The 21,078-nt window shown below is 43.1% G+C and overlaps 1 protein-coding gene across 3 annotated transcripts in view; it reads left to right on the top strand.

The window, feature by feature from the left end:
- Positions 1-14,507, top strand: part of TEAD4 (TEA domain transcription factor 4) — a 51,450-nt gene extending 36,943 nt beyond the window's left edge. Inside the window, exons 8-14 of one of the 3 annotated variants that reach the window (XR_001862473.1) lie at positions 209-264; positions 1,005-1,135; positions 2,086-2,259; positions 9,859-9,999; positions 11,419-11,571; positions 13,540-13,739; positions 14,271-14,354. Coding sequence is in view for 2 of the 3 variants with exons in the window: in XM_017735998.1 (XP_017591487.1) it covers positions 209-264; positions 1,005-1,135; positions 2,086-2,259; positions 9,859-9,999; positions 11,419-11,571; positions 14,271-14,384 (769 nt within the window). In the remaining variant the exon portion in view is untranslated. Of the gene's footprint in view, positions 1-208; positions 265-1,004; positions 1,136-2,085; positions 2,260-9,858; positions 10,000-11,418; positions 11,572-13,539; positions 13,740-14,270 lie in introns of all 3 variants that reach the window. The other 2 variants (XM_017735998.1, XM_017735999.1) reach the window with 2 other exon arrangements.
- The last annotated feature ends 6,571 nt before the right edge of the window (positions 14,508-21,078 follow it).

Genomic DNA, 21,078 nt, shown 5'->3' with positions numbered 1-21,078 from the left:
AATTTTTAATGTGTCCAGCCCTGTCCCCTTACTGCTTTCTGAGTTTTTCCCCCATGACCCTCTTTTGCCCACACAGAAAGATAATTTCCAAAAGACACTTTGTCCCCAAGGAGAAATGCTTAATCTAATCTGTGCAAACAGTTGGTGAAGAATATTTTTTTGTCTGGTTGGTTTTTTATTAACTACCTTTTTTTGTGTAATTCTGTAGCGTGAAACCATTTTCTCAACAACCTTATGCTGTACAGCCTCCGCTTCCATTACCAGGTAGGTAAGGAAATGTAGCTCCTTCCTTTGAAATTGTATTTCAATTTCAAAATCGGCCAACACTAAAAATCTTGAAAGTAAATTGAAAAAAAATTACCTATTGAAACATTTCAATGAGCCAAAAATTAATTTTTTAATGATTTCCTCTTAGTATCTGTTTCCATTCTTTTACTGAGAGAGCTGAAGCTTTTAAATTTTGTTTTATTTTACAAAACTTTTCTCTCTGTTTATATTGGTTGTGTTGGGTTTGTTTTTTCTCCTGGCTCAGCAAAAAACCAAAGTTTACGTATCTCTACTGGTCTTCCACTGTGTTCTCTGTCATAACATGATTGCCTTCCTAATTTCTGAGTAATTTGAATAACAAATGTCTTTTCCATCTCAGCTTCCCCATTTTGCGAAGGTAAAGGTGACACCTCATTCTGATACTAAACAGTTCATTTCACTGCTCCTTTAGGGCTCCATCTGAGTCCTTTTAAAATTGCTGAACACATTTTCTCTGGTGTCAAACCCGGGTAGTTTGTCTTTTACATCATGACCTACCCTGATAGTGCTGTCTGAGCAGAGGGTGACTGACAAACCATTTAGAGCACAGGTAGACTGGGGACCTTGTGAATGATGTTTTTGCTTGATGAGTGAAGCCATAAGAAAATGTAATGAGTCAGCTTTGATAGCAGGTGCTCTACTGAAAAGTTATTGCCATTTTTTCCTTAATTATTGTTATATAAATCCTGTGTGCTTAGGGTTTGAGTCTCCTACTGGCCTCTCACCTTCCCCATCAGCACCAGCTTGGCAAGGACGAAGGGTTGCTAGCTCCAAACTTTGGATGTTAGAGTTCTCTGCATTCTTGGAACAACAACAAGACCAAGACACAGTAAGAAACACACCTTGCTTCCACCCCTCATTAATTTTGCATCTTCAGACAGCTCCTGTTCATCATGGATATGTTATACTACTCTCTGAGTATGAAATACTTGCTTCATTACTCTTCAGAGAATAGAAAGGCCTCTTTGGGAAACACCAGATATCCTCCTCTTAGAGGATAAATAGTGGTAGATCCATCTCTGTGCAAGGTGCTTCTGGCCTCCCTGTCCAGGATCATGGACATTCATACACCAGAGCCCAAGGCACTGAGGTCATAAACCCATGCCAGGCTATTCTGGTTGTTCTCTCCGGCCTTGTAAGATAAGAGTCCAATATAGAACCCAAAATCAGATGTTGCTAAGATCACATAAAGCCATGTGTTTCTCTGGTGTGATGAGAACTTGAAATTTGGGGCAACTGGGATGAATTTGCATCACTGTGTTTCCATGGTGCCACCTATGAAGTGGAAGTAGTAAGATTAGCCTGTCTCACTAAACCTTGTGATTCTGCATCTTGAGATGTGCTCAGGTGATGGGCTGAGATAGGAAAGTTCAAAAAAGATAGTGTTATTTGGCTGGTACCTTGCTGTGGGATTTTAGGCTCTTCATAGGACAAGAGCATTGATGTTTGACTGAGTGATCCATCGCAGGTAACACTCTGTGTCTCAGGTTATTTCAGACTGTATAGCAGCAGCATGAGGCAATGGCTTAGGAGTGAATACAGGAAGAAAAAACCCAACAATAGTGTTTCAGAGAAGGAAGAAGCATGGTGTATTGATAAGAAGGAAAGAACAGCATGAGCTGGTATTAGCAGATATTTCTGTTGATTTCTTCTGCTCTTTTAGAAAATGCTATCAAATCTTCATTGACTTCCGGTAGTCTTCTGTGAAGGACAATGAATGTTCAGTATGTACTGAATGGTATTGAACAATTTCCTAATTCCATGTTTTTCTTCTTGCAGTATAACAAACACCTGTTTGTGCACATTGGGCAGTCAAGCCCCAGCTACAATGACCCCTACCTCGAGGCAGTGGATATCCGGCAGATCTATGACAAGTTCCCTGAGAAAAAAGGGGGCCTGAAGGAGCTCTTTGAAAGGGGGCCAGCTAATGCCTTCTTCCTTGTCAAATTCTGGGTAAGGGAAGGGCCCTTTACAGGGTACCCTTTTGCTATGAAGTTTCTCACTTTGAAAGCTGTGACCTCGCTGGCTGTTAGAAAACTGCTGCCTCCCAACAAATTTTAGCCTGTGTAGGCAACTTAATACAGCCATGACTGTCACTGGAGATCTTCCCTTGACCCCGCAAGGCATGCTTTCTGTCTGTAGCAAGATGTATCTTTCACATTGTCCATCTGTAGAGTTGTTCTTGACTACTGTCTGAAGATTTGCTATTGGTGACTTGGGCCTTCTAGAATTTTCATTTATGTATAAGTAAAGAACGCAGGGGAAATTATTCTCTGCATACTCTTATGCATTCACTTCTCTCAGTGTTGTGTAACTCCTCAGTCAGAAGCAATACTTTTCCATCTCTTCTCCTCTCTCTGTAGTTGCATTTTGTGTTATCCAAGTACTAATAATTTATAGATGCATATTTACTGCTGGCAGAGCAAAAGATAAGAGAAACATATAATGAAATTGGATTATGATGATAATATATTACTGAAATGACTTCTGGTAAATTGGCAGAAATCAGCCCGGCAAAAGCCTACTCACTCAATTTGGATTTTTGTGATTTAGCTGAAATTTGAAAAAATGGCGCCATTGTGCTTCAAGGTACAAACAAAATAGCTTTGGTGATCGATATTATCATAAGTATTACAAAATTAAAAATAACAGTAGCTCAGGGCAGTTGTACACTAGATGGCTGAGGGAATGTGTAATGGGATTTGGAGCATTTCACCTTGAGTTTACCACATAATTCAACCTCAGGTCAGAGTGAGATGATGAGAAATGAGCTTTTTTATCTCATTCTCTTCATACAAACTGGCACTAGAAAGCCTCCTGACTGGTGCTTTCAGAAGGAAGAGTTAAGTGCCTTGAGATGCAACTTCTCAGCTGTCCCAAGCCTAGCCTTTCCAGAAGTGAGTTGGAGAATGCTGGCTGGGAGTCTGCTGCTCAAGTGCCTGTGCCTAGAGTGTTGCTTGCTGGTGATTTTTGGGGACACGTAATTTTACTACCTGCAGTCTCCATGCTACTGATCTGGGCCCTTCATGGGATTAGCTCCTGGCAAAGTACAACAAAGCTTGCCTGGGGTGCTGAAAACAAAAGGTGGAAGATTAGCTCGGTTCTGGCTCAGAGAGACAACAGCACCTTGCTGAGAAGTGTATCCTTTGACAGGGCACCCTTTGAAAGGTAGCGATTGCCTTTTGTGCTTTGGAGGTTTCAAGAACCAAAAGGAAGAGCTTAGAGGGAGATGTTACATAGAGAGAATAAAACACTTTGAACTCCTTGACCTGAAGAGAGAGAAATCATCATGAAATTGTGATCTGGTGCAACTGTGATTTTATTTATCAAAATTGACAAAATTGTGCTTTTTTGCTTTTGTGGTTCGGTTTGGCAATTGTGATAATTTGGCTTTTAATATCAAAAGTATTAATGTGGCCTATGCACCATGTCAGACCAACCTCTGTCAGGGTTTTGAAAGATTTAGATGGTGGCATGTCATCAAGTTGGGCTCTTTCTGTTCCCATGTAAGGTATCTTGTGTTCAGAGGGTATCAACTCACTGGAATTTAGCTTGATTTTTAAGAGATGTGACATAGGATTTGGAACATCTTTACTCCAGTGTGTACATGATTTTGTGGGGCTCTGCAACTCTATACTTACAAGGACAGAAATATTTCTGGGCTTGGTTTAATATTTTGACATTCTGTTTCTTTTTATGGTACCCTTGCCTTGTTGGGTTTAACGTCAGGTTTTATTGGTAGCATTACAGGTTGTCACTTAGAAATAGGCAAAGTTTACAGGCCAAGTAATTTGTTAACTGGAAGCTTCTAAGACTTACAAGAAGCAAATAAGTAAACAAACACTTTTCACAGATAAGGCAATATGATTAACACCAAAAAAAGAAGAAAACCAGATTTCAGCAGAAATTTTTATATCCCTCTGCATTTTTATGCTTTTGTAGCGGTATGTGCTAGGGTGCTTTTTCATTTTGCTGCCTGATAGCTCTGGACAGTTATACAAATATACTGTTGATGTTCAAAGATATATTGGATAAAGCAGTTACTACACTTGAATTTATAGCATCATTTTAGGATAAAATGGTGAGTAGAATTAAATACCTGAAGGGATGTTTTGAGACATGAAGATATGATTGATTTTTCAGAGGTTCTGAATTGAAATTGTGGTTGCAGGTGACAAAGACTTTAAAAAAAACAAGGAATGAATAAGCTGGAGTTGGATATATGCAGTCTTAGGCTTGAAGAACCTGAGGCATGAACCTGCCATTGGTACAGTAAGCGTTGAATATACCAGATGATCTGTTGTGCACCAGAAGCCTAATTCTAAACACCAGGCTTGGGGTTTCTTGACATCACTGGCAGCATTGAGGATCTAGTATGACTGAGATAGAGATGTCCACATTTGTTCAAAGGTGCTTTAAATTGTTTATACCTATATATATAGCTAAGAGTTAAAAGTTGATGAGTTTGAAACATAAGCAGTGTTGCAGTGTTTGCAATTCTTCCTTGATTTTGGCATTGCGAATTTGGTACAATGAACTGATTTTTGGACTTGGGTTGGCAAGTTGTGTATGACATCTGTGTGACATTTCTCTGTGCTCCAAGTGCATTCTAGCACACGACAATGAATGTGAGACATCAGCCTCCCAACACATGGGCAGTGGCAGCCCCGCTCTTTTCCAGGCTAATATTATCTCTGCCACCTGTTCCTTGCTTCTCCCCGTGAACTCCTCCTGTATGGATCGTTATTAATAGTTTGGGGAAGAGGCGTTCTCAGGGCTTTGCACGTTAGTAGAATGGTGCACTTGCATCTTGGAGTTTTCAGAAGTTGTGAGACTCTGGATGGAAGACAGAAGGAAAATGACAAACCAGGAATCCAGGACAGGTAGTACTTTGCAGAGAGCAGCCATCTGTAGAGACGTGAATCAGGGGAATTTCTTGGGAGCCCTGTCCTGCCTGTGAAGAATGTATGTAGTGATTTCTTCTTGGTGATAGGCAGTCAAATCACTGAGCATTTTCTTTCAGCTAAATTAAATATACTTTTGTGGGAAAGCCCTGAAGGGGTGGGCTGGAAACTGCTGTTCCTGCACTTGGCTTCTCTCCTGTCACAAGCAAATGCAGTCAAAACAGCAGCAGTGCAAATTGCCCTCAGCACCCTGCCTTGCCCACTGGATGCCTTCAATTCCAACCTGGCAGAAACTGCCTGGAGAGCAAGGAATGCCAATTTGGTCCCTATGTCCAGTCTGTTCTTGGTACTCCTTACGAGGCAGCAAACAAGTTAGAAACAGAGAATTTTATGATTTTTGCACACACTAGTTTCATGTGCCGTCACCAGCACCACCTCTAGTTGCTGCCTTATGTAAGGGGACTCTGCCAGTGGTACTTTTTTCACCAAAGTTGTTCCCCACAGTGTTCAACGGTATAGAGATTATTGACAGCAAAAAGCAGATTGAAAGACTGAATTGCTGAGGAATTTCCAAAGAATCTTTTTCAGAGATGGAAGGGAGAGAGGAGCATATTAACTTGTGGAGGGGTATTATGCACTTCCTGGAACAAATCCCATCTCTTCTCTCTAGAAATCTTGTCTTGTAGGTTACTAAACATTCTGCTTACTTCTCTGGAAAGGAGGGAATCTCAGATGTTTCTCCCAAAGCAGGTAGATTCACTCTTGCATGCTGTATGTGGATCACAGATATGTCAGTGATTGTAGTTTCAGCATGTTTGGAAGTCATCAGGCAAGCTATGGATGTCGTCTGTGCTGAGCTTGCGCCAGGGAGTTGAACACATCCCAGACACATCAGATTGCTGCTATGCCAGAGTGTGCACAGGTTTTTGCATCTGGAACTTCTTGGACAGAAAGCAAGAACCCTGACTTAGTCAGATAAAGTAGTATGGTCCAGTTGGTGGCTCATAACTTGGATTTAGCTTGTAATATGCCTCATTTATTTGATCTTCTACCTTTGTCTGTAAAAGAGACTGAGAACAGCTGTTTGAATGTTGGACACCACCCAACAGTCTGAATGCTGCTGCTGCCCCCGCAGTCCCACCCTGTTCTAGCAGTGGCAAGTAGGAGCAGCTCAGCCCCCTCAGTGTGGCTTTCCTAAATCCTGCCTATGTCTCCTCTGGCTGCCTGGGTTGGGGTAAGGAATGTTGGACATACTAAGGCATTTGCCAAACAGGAGCTGAGGCACCTAGGTTCTAGTCACATCCAGTTACATATTAAAAACTTCCATGGATTCCCAGACTATAAAGTGAAGATAAGCCCTCCTGGTTGATGGAGTTCTGGGAAGATGATTTTCCTTTGAATCGTAGTCACTATTATTGCCTTGCTTCTTTTAAGGGTGGAATGTACTGGACACAGCAAGTCAGACCTGTCTCTGCTCACCTCAGGTGCTCACTCCAGCCCTGGGTGTGCTGTGACACAATGCTTTCTTTAGAGAAGCAATGCAGTCCTGATGGTCTAGGTGTTGTGAGGAGCTCATAGGAATTTAGGCATGTAGGCCATAGTGGTTTTAGGTGTTAGGCTAGATGTAGTAGCTCTTTTGGTCATTATGGTCTTGTCCTCATGCAATACTGAGAAGTTTAACTGCATCCTTTCATGAATTACCCTAGTGTCCAGTTGACATTTAGAAGTTAATTTGGCTGCGGCAGATTGTAGTGTTCTTCCTCAATTTTCTGCCTTGTCTCCCTTCAGGAGGTAATCATCTCCACCGCAGGGAAAGCTAGGAGTTTGGAGTTCCACTGCTGAGTTGTTCCTTGGTCTTGTATTCATGTACACCATTGCTACTTTCAGTTCACATGAGTAAAACAGGTTGCAAATAGTTCAAGAGCAGATATGTGTGTGTTAAATAACCTCTGGTATGGGGGCAGTGCCTTCCTTGAGAAGGTGGGAACCAGCAGCTGTAAATAAGTGAGTAAGCTGTAACTGTAAGGCCAGCACAGTCTGGGGTGCTCCAGCTCCATTCTCCTGCAAACGTGAACTGAAGCCCTCAGCAAGCCCTGAAGTTGCTGAAATTCCATGTATGTATGGTTATGAGATCCGCAGAGGTGACAGGAGGTGGGTACACAGCTCTTGGTGACTGATCACTCCATGTCTGACTGTCCTAGCCCATAATATGGGACAAGCTTTAGAATAAAAAGTGCAGTGTAAATGTGAGGGAGTTCCAACATGATCCCACTGCTCCACTGCAACAAGGCTTCCAGGAACCTTGTACATAATGTCAGTGAATGACAATGACTCCTTAATTCAAACAGTATTACCATAGTTTTGCCATTAATGTTGATTAATTAGATGTTGACTGGCTGTGAAATTCTAGTCTGGCCTTCTGATGGGAGGCTTGTCAAATTGTGGGCACACCTAGAGTGGCTTCTTAGGGCTAGTGAAGCTTTTCTCGTGAAGTGGAACTAGCACCTTACTGCTTTGCCTCATATTGACGGCATTTATTTTTTAATTTTACCAGTCAGTCTTTAGCAGAATGTAACCTTAACTTTACTAGTGAGACCTTGAAAATGGTTGTCTGGTTCTGCAGTGAGAGCCTCTGTTATGTTTATGTAGCAGAGGCCTGACCAAGCCTCTGTAGCCTTGACCCTTTGTTCTTTTTGACTCAGTGGGACAATTTCTTTGGAAGATCGGAATCAAGTCCTTCCATTGTGTTTATCACTCCCAAGGGAAACAGATGAAAAATATTGTGAAGGACTCCTGGTCTAGTTCCTCTTTGGAGAAGGGAAGAAATTAATCTTTATTCAGACAGTTGGAGTGTGGGTGAAATAATAGAGTTAGTTGCATTGACATGGAAGTGAGTATTACAGTATTAAAGTACAGTATTACAATACAGTAATTCAGTAAAAACCTAAACCAGAACAGAGTAACTGCTACTATCTAATTCATGTACATTTGTGGTACAAAGAAAGTAGCTGCATAACTACAGTTATTTAATATCAAGGTCTTCAGCATGACCATAATAATTCACTAGAGGAAGCTGTCCTGCCTTCTGCTTTCCCTGTTGCTGCCCATCCTCCCAACACACGTTCTTTGTTTGAACACACACAAGTGTTTCTGAATCAGGCCAGGGAACTGATCCCACTGAGAACTAGCTGAGCAATTCCTCAGTGAGCCTTGTGATACAGCTACAGAAATGTGTCAGTACAGCAGGAAGGGAAGCACAAACTGCTCTGGAAGAGTGAGACTGCTCTCTCTTGGGGTCAGGACCAGCCTGGCATCATCAAACTACAACTCTGAGGTGCGGTTTCTGAAGAGACTCAAGCCAACCCCGAGTATGCATTGCTATGAAAACAGGCAATCTTTGTGCCCTCATCTTATGTGGTGGCACAAAGGCAGCAGCAAGCTCATGTGTCTACAGATGGGGAGAAAACTTGACTGGCACTTTCTAGACTGACCTAAACCTTTTGTGAAATTGCTCCTTAAGACTGCTAAGCTAACAGTATTTATTATCTCATGGCAAAGAAGAGACAGGTATTTTGCATGGCAAAGAAAGAGAGGTATTCATTATTGTGGTGGTCTCGTTCCAAAGCTAGCATTGCTTGTCCTTAGTGCTGCTCTAGATCTCAAGTAAAAACTCTTCACTGACACTGGTTAAGAAAACCCTGCTAGAATGGCATTTAATGCTGTCCTATTCACAGTGTATCCACTGTAGCAGGAAATTTTTTTTTTCCCTTGGTTCAGCTGGAAGAATAAAATGCTCTGGAGCGGCCTATGGGAACCGATCCTTGCTTTTATGCTGAGTTAAATTAGCACCTGGGCTTGTGGAGCACAGAGAAGCTCTGCCCTTTCGGTTTTGAAGGGGAGGAAGCTGAGCTGGGACTTCCCACACTCCCTTAGTGTTTCCAGAGCTTAAGGGAACCGCCACTTGGTTCATAACTGTGGTTGGAATGACCCCTGGTGGAAGCTTCAGAGAGCCAGGCTTTTTAGGAGTTAAGTCCCAACCGGAAGCTTTGGTTGGCCAGCCTTAGGCACTCACATTTGAAAACTGTGGCTGCTAATGGAGATGGGTTTGAATTCAGGTGTAACTGGGCTGGATCCATCGGTAACCTACATTCCTTATGTTGCATCCTGTCTATTTACAGTCTTTATATCATAGTACTGGAGCCTGATGTGTGTGTGTACCCACACGTTCCTTTTCCCTGCTGTCTGTTTTCCCTTACCAACTTTATTACTGTTGCTTTACCGTTATTTTCCTTCCTTGGTGAGTCAGCCCAGTCTAGCCTGTCTGTTGCACTGCTCTGTCTCTGCAGTCAGCTCTCCACATGCTTTGTGAGTACCTCCAAGCTGTATCATATGTTTTTAATGTTAGGAGGATCTTCCACCAGATTTCCCCAATGCGTATGCAAATCCACACCACTATTTTCTGAAGTGGGAATGGGATTTTATTCAACACTTTTCAGATTTCTCTCGCTTGCTCGATGCACACCGGTCTGCTTAAGGAGCTTGGGACACTCCAATACTTTACTATCTTGGCTTACACAAGGTAATGGTGAGAAAATGCCACAACCATCTGTTGATAACCATCTAAATTTTTTTTCTTTTTTTTTGGCAGGCTGATTTGAATACCAATATTGAAGATGAATCCAGATCTTTCTATGGCGTTTCCAGCCAATACGAGAGCCCAGAAAACATGGTCATTACCTGTTCCACCAAAGTGTGTTCCTTTGGAAAGCAGGTGGTAGAGAAAGTAGAGGTAAGGAGCAGACACCTGGGTGCAAGGTTCTCTCTGGCTGCTGTTTTCTCACTTCAAGTATTTGCATCCTGCCTTTGTATCTCAAGGCAAAATATATTTCATGCTTCTTGTCAGGGAGACGGATGCCACAGATTATTTCTGAGACATGCCAGGTGTAAGATCACTGAGCCTGCAACATGGCCCTGTCTCAGGACTTCACTGAAGATCTGGTAGTGTTTGCTGCTTTTCCCTTCTGTCTCAGTTTCTGAGGAGATGTAAATACATAAGACTCTTAGCTCTGGTGATTCTCTGGGGCTTTTTGGGAAACAAAGGAAAGCTAGGAGACACAGACCCCTTGTTTTGTAGTCCAGAAAAGTGAAAACATATAAGCAACACCTCACTCTCGTCTGTGTTTTTGAACAGATCATTTATAGACTATAGCCATTAATTGACTGTAATGATTTATGGTCTTACAGTTTTATATGACCTAGAGCTTGTACACTGACAGCTTGAGCAACAGGGGAACTGCAAAATCATGTATATAACTGGCATTGAAGAAATTAGTTTTGATGCCGCATTCAGCTGCTAAGAGAGCTGCTTTGACATGCCTCCTGCTGCCCTGTTTCTCAAGGAGCCTTGAGATGCTGGTGCAGAACACCAGCTGTTCTTGTGTCAGCAGTCAGTTCAAGGTGCATCCTTCCCCAAGACCCATCTCCAGTCACACAATAGGCGTTCCTAAAGTCCAGTTAAGTATTCGCAGGTGGGACAGAGAGGCCAAAGGAAAGTGTCTTGGTTCACAGGAAAGAAGACTGAGCTTCTGGGGTGAAAGGATGTTACAGGCATTTAAGGGTCTGCTGTGAAATCATAGAATATGGCCTCAGTTTCTCTTCAAAGACAAATAAAATATACAGGAGCTAAGGTGTGAATGTGAACAAGAAAATCCCTCTGTGTATGGTTGGCCAGACCCTCTCCTAAAGGGGAGCAGAGCTCTATGATCTCTAGCACAGGTACCAGAAGGCTTTCCTCTTTTTTAGCTGTAAAGCATCCTGAGCATACTATTACTATCATTACTTCCTGGTCTTGCTAAAACAGCAGTTATTACCTTTTTCAGTTTATTCACACCTAATATTTTTCTAGTAGGGATGCAGACTGTAGTGTAGGTGACAATTGGTCTGTTGCTCTTAGTTACCTTTCACAGTGCCCTGAGAGTTTGCTGCTCATAAGCTGGAACCCACTGTTCTAGAGAAAAAAAAAAGAAATCAAGCCAAAGAAATTGGAGGGCTCAAAGGGACTGACTTTGGTGCAAAGCACTGTGGTCATTGTTAATAAAATTATTTGAAAGTGCCACTGTAATTTTCCTGTTCTGAGTCCCTTTCTGTGCTTAGTGTCACTGGTGTGACAGCGTAGCCCCACGTGCCCCTTCTGTGTTTTGCATTGCAGACAGAGTATGCGCGCTATGAGAACGGACACTACTCCTACCGCATCCACCGCTCCCCTCTCTGCGAATACATGATCAACTTCATCCACAAACTCAAGCACCTTCCCGAGAAGTACATGATGAACAGTGTGCTGGAGAACTTCACTATCTTACAGGTGGGAACTTCAACTGTTTTTGGTGCAACTTGGCAACAAGTAAGCACCATGCAGGAGTTCAGTGTTGAGAGTCAAAGCAGATTTCCTTTTTTAGCTCAGCATCTAATTGAACTTAGTGTCTTTCATGTGTATTGCACTTCAAGACCATTTATGGAGCTCTACAGATAGTAACTCATGCAGAGGAGCAGCAAAAGAATTTGAGAGACCTGGGCTAAGAGAGAGATAAAAAGAAAAATAAAGGGAGAGCTCAGGAGGCAGAGAGACCAAGGAAGGGGAATGATGAAAAAGTCAGTGAAGGAAATGCTCATTCCAGTATTTCACAAATGTTGAGGTCCTTTCTGTGCCCTGGCCCTTTTTTTGCAAGGTAAAAAAACCACGAGGGCACTGTTGAGTGGCTATAAAATTTTTCTGTGCAAAGAGTTCTTCGCTGACCAGATGGGGGGAGGGGGAGAAGCAGTGTCTTCAGAACCATCCTGGACCTGTAAAGAAAATGGAGACATGCAAAGGAAGGGGCATGGTGTGGGGAAGCTCTGTGACACCACCTGAATCACCGCAACCTCTAGGTAGGTAAGGATTTTACAAGGCTACGGCAGTTAGATCTGCATTAGTGTTTTGTTATACTGGGAGCCTTTCCAGGCTCAGATGCAACCTAAACTTGGGAAGAGGGCAGACATCTTAAAAGGTGGATTTTTCTAATGGACTGGGCAGACATCTTAAAAGGTGGATTTTTCTAATGGACTGAATTCTGTGTTTGCCTCTGTAAGAGGTGTCAGAGATCCTCGCCCAAAGAACGTGAGGCTGGGTAAGTAGAAGAGGTGCTGGTGGCTGTATGAAAGAATGGAAATCAAAGGGGTTTTCATTCCATTCTCTGAGGATGTTGGATAACTGCAGGCAACTCATTTCACTGGTCTGTGGCTCAGATACATCAGCTGTAAAACACTGGGTTAATAATATACCTCACAGGGCATTAAGTTAACTCTTCCATGTTTGTATTAAAATCTTAAACATCGGGAAGAAATGAGGAGTATAAATGCTGAGAGTTCTTCTAGATGAGCAAAAGCATGAAAGGGACAGAGGCAGAGAGATGGAAGACCTGTGTGCTGTAATCCATACTGAGGAACACTGAAGCTGCCTTCTGCACGCTTTGTTCCTCAGTCAGGCCAGCACTTCCTATAAATTCTATTAAAAAAAGCTGTCACATCATTTTACTTCCTCAGGGGCTTTATGTTTTGAGAAATCTCATGTCCTTCCCTTACCTTCTGTCACTGAAGGCATGTCCCATGTGGATGCTGGCACACACTGCCTTGCAGTCCTGTGCAAGATGAAGGTGCACCTGCTCCCTGAGCAGCAGCCTGAGCTCACTCCCCACCGGGGAGCTGAAAAATGCATAATGTAAGGCATGTTGGTAGCTCTCAGTCCCCACTACCAACTTTGAGGCAAGTCTAATATTTTTTTCTACACCCTTTTATGAGCTTAGATATCCCTAATCCCACAAGCATAATTTATCTTGCTTTGCACATTTCCTGGATCTAGCACTCCCAAGATTTCAGAGCTCATTTTTTCAGAAAAGGGCCTGGTGCCTTACCACACCTGGATGTGTGTAACTCACCACATCTTGCCAAAGAAAGGAGTCCAACTGCAAACCCAATCATGAAGTAAGAAAAGAAAGCAGAATAGACCAAAATCAGACTGCTAAAATTAATAAGCAAGTTTGAAAACAGCTATTTTCTTCCTGTTTTCACAAGAACAATTAGGCTGTGGTACAGTGTAAGACTCCAGCTGGAATGTTTTTCTTCTGCAGCTGAGTTGGTGCTACTGCTGATAAAAATGTGTCTCCTCCAGCAGGAGAGAACTTTAGCTATGGCACAAACTCAGGTGACAAGAATGTGCAAAGTTGTGCAGTGGCAGAGAAAGGGAAGCTGAGCTGGGAGTTCTGAGTGCAATATTTCTCTTGTCTCTGCCACGTAGTGCATGCTGCAGAAACTAGGACAACACTGCTCCTTCACCATGCTGCTGACAGAGTCACGGTGTAGAGAAGCTAAGGGTCCTGAGGGGCTGTAGGAAAAAATGGGAAAAAAGGAGCTTCTGTAAGAATGCATGAGTGTAGCAGCCATCCTTCCCCCAACACCTACAGTGCATGGAATGGGAGGTGTAATGGAGTCAAATCCGTAAGTCTCCTGTAAAAGAAGTTATGCTCTCTAATCTTCACATTCTGTGTCTACCACTGACAAGCAGGAGCAGATGAAGGGAAACAATTCACTGTGGCTGTGATATATGTGTGAACAGGAGTGGATGTGCCACAGGAGGGGGCCTCTTATACCCAACAAACAGAGCAAAAAGAGCTTTTATGGGTGAAACACTTTCCCTCTGCTGAAATCTGCAACACCAAGGGTGGGAAGTAGAGGACCTGGTGGACCTGCATCCACTGATGTGGTCACTGCTTGGTCATAGTGGACTTTTCCTCCCAGTGGACTCTGCTCACCTCCCTGTCTCTTTATTGCATTTTAGTTCTGAGGCTGCAAAAGTGCTTTGGTGTGTGGGCACACAGACTGGGGCTTGTGGTGGTCAAGCTGTGTATCAATCCTGCACTTCTCTGTTCTTTGTCTATTACTGACTTTCTGCTTTATGTTAAATGTGTTGGAATATTTAAGCAGAGAAATAGCAGTTGCCATTTCAGCTTCTTCTTCTTTTCTGTCTAGGTTGTGACAAACAGGGACACACAGGAGACCTTGCTGTGCATAGCATATGTTTTTGAAGTATCAACTAGTGACCATGGTGCCCAGCATCACATCTACCGGCTGGTGAAGGACTAGAGACTCTGCCCTGAGATGTCCATGGAATGCATGTCTAAGAAAAAAGTCTGTGCTTGAACAACCCCTGCCCCCCATACCAAACTGAAAAATAAACTGCAGATATTGTGTATTTTCAGAAAAGTACCTCTGAGCTGGTTTGTGATTGATAGAGTGAAGTTTCTATCTCCAGTTTTGTGCAAATGGGAAAAACACTTGGAGTCAAGGAAACAGGCAAATGGCTGCTTAAGGGTCTCACCAGAATCAGCATCCCATGAAAAGCATTTCCCACAGTGCACACCCCGGGTGTGATCACACACAAAAGGAGTGTATGCACCTGAGCATACAGGTAGGCCAGTGGCAATGGCAGCAGCTCCCACAACTCTGACCACATGTGAACAGGTTGAACATGTTCATGCTACACCTGGTCTGAGTGTGTGCACTCATATACACTCACGTGAAAGTCAACACATGCACAGACACGGTTACCATACATTTATATAGGTGCCAGTTAGACATACGTGGGCACGTGTCTGTATAGAAATTGCACAGCTATCCTGCACAGCTGCCTGTCCAGCTGTCCACATCAGCAGTTGTGCAGTCACAGGCTCATTCTGCCTTGCTCTGTTAGTGGCTCATTTCCTTTTCCCTCTCTTCTGTGCCTGACAGTGAGAGACCAGCCTTTTTTTGTGTGTTTTAAGTGAAGTTTTGCTTAGAAAATTGGGTATGTTAAATCATGTTGTCTTGCCCAGCAGATTTCCTCTATGTATCAAGTCTGATGACTTGACAGAGTAAAATAATTCTTGCTGCTTTTGCTTCTGATCCTGCACTGCTACTAATGCTCAGTGAGCCAGGCTGTGCTCTTGTGCACCAGCAAAATAATTGTTTACAGAGGTCGAATTGTCCCACCTGTTAGCTGCAGACAGTGAGGTGCACAAGTATTGCACAGAATGTCAAATTGTGTGTTTCCAAGGCAGTCAAATACAGCCTCTCTGCTTTACTTGTAAACTGAGGTTGTCTGTTCAGGAGTCATTGAGAGGCAATAACCTTGGTCCCCACAATGCTGCTGATGTGGGGGAAAGATGCAGCCATTCATGTTGCTCTGAGGGAAGAGGTGGTTTGCATGATGCTCTCTGGCAGCTGTTGAACAGGAAATTTATTGGGTGGCCAGCCAGAGTCCCATGGCCTGGACAATCAATTTAATGTGGAAGGGGGACTAATTGACTTACCTCCTTGTTAAGCCATTGCATGCCAGTTGATCTGTTGTAACTGTAAAAGTGTGCGTTTCCATTTGCACGTGGGAGGTCCCTGACAGGGATGAGTCTTCACCAGGCATACCCTGTGCTTTGAAGCATGGGAAGGAAAGGACAAGGGTAAGGAGGATAGCAAAGACGATGCCATGAAGTCAGAGCTGGAGAAGGATGGTTAGTTTCTTATTACGGGAAAAGTGCTCCATATATTTTTTTCCTCCCAATCTTGCAGACCCTGCATTCTCAGAGGCTAGTATTAAGGACTTTGCAGGGCTAGTGCTGGTAACCTTCTCTGTGCAGGAGCCAAAATGGTCAAGAACAGAAATTCTGCTTGCACTTACTTAGCAAAATCTACACCAAGTTCCTGCTCTGCCTGCTCTCTCCAAGACAAAAAAATACCTTCAAGAAGTGACCTCCGAACAGCAATACAGAGCACAGATGCCAACAGCTTTCCAGAAGATCTACATACCTGGTAACCAGAATCAGTCAAGCTTGGAGAAAGATGAGCTTTAAACACCTAGAAAACAAAGCATCTTGAAATACCTGCTGTTCTGTGCTACACATAAAAATTCCATGCAAGCACAGGCTGCCCTTGCCCATCCATCAGGTGTTAATGCTAGTCCCAGCCAGGTGACCAAGCCACCCAGGACTGAATTAACTAAATCTCTGCAAACCAGCCAGCCCCTCCAGCTGGCCATGTAGGTATGAATGGCACCAACTACAGTCCATTGCTGATGCATGCACCTGCCTATTTCAGCCCTGTGCAATTTCCTTCCTGATCTCTGAACCATGCGTGGAGCAGGCAACAAATCAAATAAAACCTCGCTAATGAGAAAAAAGACTGACCCTTGGGAAAAGTATTTTTGGCCAATGCAGACAACAATATTTTGAAATGAAGCCTGAACAGAGAAAGGGCAGAGAAAGTCCTCAGCAATGGAAAATTCCTTGTGATGTATATTTGTACTCTCCTGCAAACATGAGCCTGGTGCCTTGCATGCATTCACCACAGGGTTACACCACAACAGCAGATCCTATGGAAATCAGTCCCTGAAGAAGATGAGCCGTCCACTTAGTCCATTAGCTGATCATGAGTAAAACCACATTAAGCAAAGTTTTAAGATGTTATCAAGGTAGTAGTAAACACAAACCAACAGGCTGAGGAACAGATGAAATCTCTGCACAGTTGATTTGAGGACACTCATGCAGGGTTTTTTTCAACTTAATAGCAATGGAAGACTCTTCTCTGGCACTATTCCTTTCTGTGCTTGCTCTTGGAGTTCACAGCTCCCTGGTGTCAATAACCAGGGTCAGCAAGAGACATCTACCTGCCTTTGAAACTCAGTGGAGAAATGAAAAGAAAATTTATGTCTCTGGCAGAGCTTGCTTTTATGTAGGCCATCAGATGAAGATGATTTACTAAAGCTATGAGGCAAAAGAAGTACTGGAAGTTTTGATCTGGACTAAAAGGCTTCTGTTCCCTTGCAGAATGGGTGAGATCCATGCAAAAATACTTCAAAGACTGGAAGGACTGTAGCTCTCTGTCCCCAAGGCTTCCTTTCTTGGAATTTCACCAGAAGAAACCAGGCAGTGCATCAGAACTAAGAGCCAGCTGCAATTTTGCTAAAAATAAAGCAAAGCAAACACAAAATAGCAGCATATGTAAAAAAGGAGATAGCCTAGTTTCAAGAGGAAAGGCTAAATTGAACTCTAAAGAACCAACAACAAATGAGGGTATCAGTGTCTTACAAGCTTAATTTCTGTTGGGGCAGAAATATCAGAATTGTTAACCTTAGCTTGTAAGAACTTGCTGTAAAATCAAAGGATGAAACAGTAAAAGCTGATTCCCCTGGTCACTTTACAGCCACAACACTGAGACATTAGACGGTAAAGTGACAAAATCTATATATCCATGTTTTCTTTATAACAAAGCACTTAGAAAATTTCCATTTAACTGACTCCCTTTTTTTTAAATGTACATGCTTCAGTTTATCAGCCCTAATTTGTGCAGCTACATCTGCTTGTGGAATCACGTCAAACTGAATTAATAAATGATTCCACTTACTGATAGTCTTCTGAGATAAGACACAACAGACCATGGGTCTGAGCAACACAGAACTAGGCAAGACAGGAGCTCTCCCTTCATCCTCACTTCAAAGCCAAAAGGAATAGTTCAGGTAAGACAAGTTCATTTGAATTCATTCATGTATCTGTGGTGAGGGGGTGGGAACTTCTTAAGCTGACATTGCCAACAAAGAAAACACGTAGGTAGGCCTAGAGGCAAAGGTAGGGATTGAATTTAAATCTCTTTCTACTTCAATATCTAGACCCAAGGATCTTTATTTCCTTGAGTGTTACACACATGCTTTAGCCTTTGGTGCAATGGTTTCCTAGTGACCTTTTCTTCCCCATTTCCCAGCTCATTTTTGTCTTGCTTCTTTGATATCCTGGACTAGATGAAGGAGTTGAAGAACTTGTGTGGTCACAGCAAAGAATAGGAACTAATTCAGACAGGTGAGAACACCTTCAAACTTGCTCTAGATCTGTAGAAGAGGAGGAGCAACACATGCTGAGCCTTCAAGAAGCTGCCAGGGTGCCATGCTGTTTCATCAGTCCTGCAAGCACAGTCTATATCAAAACCAAGCAGGAAGGCAGAAGACAACTTGCATGCTTGCAATGAAACAGCAAGATCAGGGCTACTCTCTACAAGGGAAAGCTAGCCAGAAGCTTGACCACAGCTCTGTCAGTAACCTCACAGACTGTGGTGCAGTCCCAATCCTTTTGGACACCAGATCCAGATCTACTACATTAGTAGCTATGTTTGCCTGCATTTAACATGCTGGTTCAGCAATTAGTCAAGACTCCAAATCTGTGATTCATACAATTTTTGGCCTCTTAAATGACATGCAGAAGTAGTGGTGCTCATTCTGAGGAAAACAAATAGAGCATCATTAAAGAGAAGCACCGCCCTCATCTCCTTCAGGTGCAGAATACAGCAGTAACGATGCAAAGAACCTGAATATAGCAAAGTTAGAGAGTCTAGATGGATGATCTCTTTCTGACAAAAAGAGGAGCATAGATTTTGATTTTCAACCTCCTTAATTTCTCCACAGCACTCAGCTCTGTTGCCATGTTATCATTTCATCTGAAATTGGTGGCTGGCACCAAAGCCACAGATTTGCTAGTACAGTTGACATCCTGTCAATCACACTGGAAAGCATCTGTTTCTAGATGCCTCAAAGCTGTTCTCAAAAGCTGCATGTAGCCCTTAGGTTTGCTGGCCAGATGCCATGGATTCAGGTACACAGAATCACAGAATTAACTAGGTTGGAAAAGACCTTTGAGATTGTCAAGTTTGACCTGTGACCTAACACCACCTTATCAACTAGACTGTGGCACTAAGTGCCACATCCAGTATTTTTTAAACACCTCCAGGGACAGTGACCCCACCACCTCCCTGAGCAGCCCATTCCAATGCTGAACTACTCACTCTGTGAAGAATTTTTTTCTAAGGTCTAGCCTAAACTTCCCCTGGTGCAGCTTAAGACTGTGTCCTCTGGTCCTGTTGCTGGTTGCCTGGGAAAAGATGCTGATTAGGTGCAACTCCTTCTGTTCTTCACTGTATGGACAACATCAGAGTGCCCCCATGTTAGATTTGGTTGCATGTGGAAGACAGCTAGTTGAAGCTGAAACACAGGTCTAACTGAGATTACTTTCCTAAACTTACTGGCATAAATGAGAAGAGACCTGCAGAGAAATGCAGTTTCCTTGGTAGAAAGTGTATCTGCAGTATCAGCCACTCCAGTCCTCAGTTTCACAGTGATCCTCAAGCTCTTCCCTAAATGATCATGCTCATACAAAGCTCCCATATATGTTTTATTTTCTTCCCATGCACTTTTCACCTTCTTTCCAAGGTAGACACAAAATGATGACTTGATTTCACATATCTATTTTTTGCTTTGACTTGAACAATAGAAATCCCATATACCTGGGTATGAAGCCGCTTGTGCTTATGCAACAGGTAAAGAAGATAACATCATGCTGCTTCTTTCAGAGTAAACAACCAACCAACAATAACACCACCACCAAAACTGTCAAATGTGTCCTCATTGTCTGCTGACTTCCTGTGCCACTTGTCTTTCAGGAAGTGGTTGTTTATTTCCAAATAAGTTATGAGTTATTTAAAGATTGGCAACAATTCTGAAATGAAGATCCTTCAGTCCTCAGGTATAGCGGGATTTACTGCATTAGAGCTACAGCATCCAGGAGATGGATTCTTCTTGGAGTCTGGAACCAAAGAACCAAAAGAAGTTCTCTCCAGAGATCTCTTTATCTCCTGCTGCATTGCAAGACATATTTCCTTCATTGCTTGCTTTAAGGTAAACACAGCAATGTTTGTGTACTTCTGTACATAAATAAATGACAAACAGCTGGGAGGGAGAGAAACAAACATGCAGCAAATGACAGTTGTGTTGCTGGAAGCACTGCCACCAGGATGGTTCGAGTCTGTTGAACCAAGCAGTTCATAAAAATCCACTTAGGACACAATGGAAGGTATGAGAGAATGTATTTGATGTGGACATCCCCTTGAATTGAGAAGTGTGACAGCAGCAGCAGTACCCGAGAAGGAAATGAGAATACACAGGGGACCTAGGAATGTGAAATAAGATCTTCCTTCTGCAAAAACATTTACGCTAAAGCCTTGATTTGCTCTTCATACACTGTAAAATACAGTTCCTCTCAGGAGGCCCATGTCCGTAGCTGCATTGGTCTACTGTAAGCATCTCTGCCCCACTTCTAGGTTGTTTCCCCACCATGTAACACTTCACTTAGTGGTCCATGCCAGAACGTTACCCAGCTGTGTTAAGACAACTCTTCTGCTGGGGACAGTGTTTAAAGTTGGCTTCATTAAGTTTTTGTTGCACTTCCACTGTCCCCCAGGGGAAGGCAGGTGGGGACTTTCTGTGTGATCTCAAAGGAATTCTCTTATGGCCCTGTCTCACACAGCACCACAGATAAGAATCCTTAAGGTTGGAAAAGACCTCCAAGAGTCCAGCCATTAACCCAGAACTGCCACATCCACCACTAAAACAATTTTCTAAGCACCATATATACTAATTTTTGGAATACTTCCAGGAATAGTAACTCCACCATTTTCCTGAGCAATCCGTTCCAATATTTGAACACCCTTTCAGTGAAGAAATATTTCCTAATGTCCGATCTAAACCTCACCTGGCACAGCTTGATGCTGTTTCCTCTCGTCCTATCACTTGTTACCTGGGAGAGGAGACCGACCCACACCTGTCTACAACTCCTGCTGCGACCGCAGAACGCTCAGAGGAGCACTCAGACATGCTTTCTCCCTATGCTAGAAGCCATAGCAACACACAGGCAGTCGTGGTGGGCTGCGGACCACCGAGCATCTGAGCCCGGGTTCGCCGTCTGCAGCAGCGGTCAGGGCTGCGCTCACG

This window comes from Corvus brachyrhynchos, unplaced genomic scaffold (genome assembly GCF_000691975.1).
Source record: "Corvus brachyrhynchos isolate BGI_N302 unplaced genomic scaffold, ASM69197v1 scaffold44, whole genome shotgun sequence".
In the NCBI taxonomy this organism is placed as follows: domain Eukaryota; kingdom Metazoa; phylum Chordata; class Aves; order Passeriformes; family Corvidae; genus Corvus; species Corvus brachyrhynchos.
Note: the sequence above shows the minus strand (reverse complement) of the source record. Positions and strands in the feature narration are given on the sequence as shown.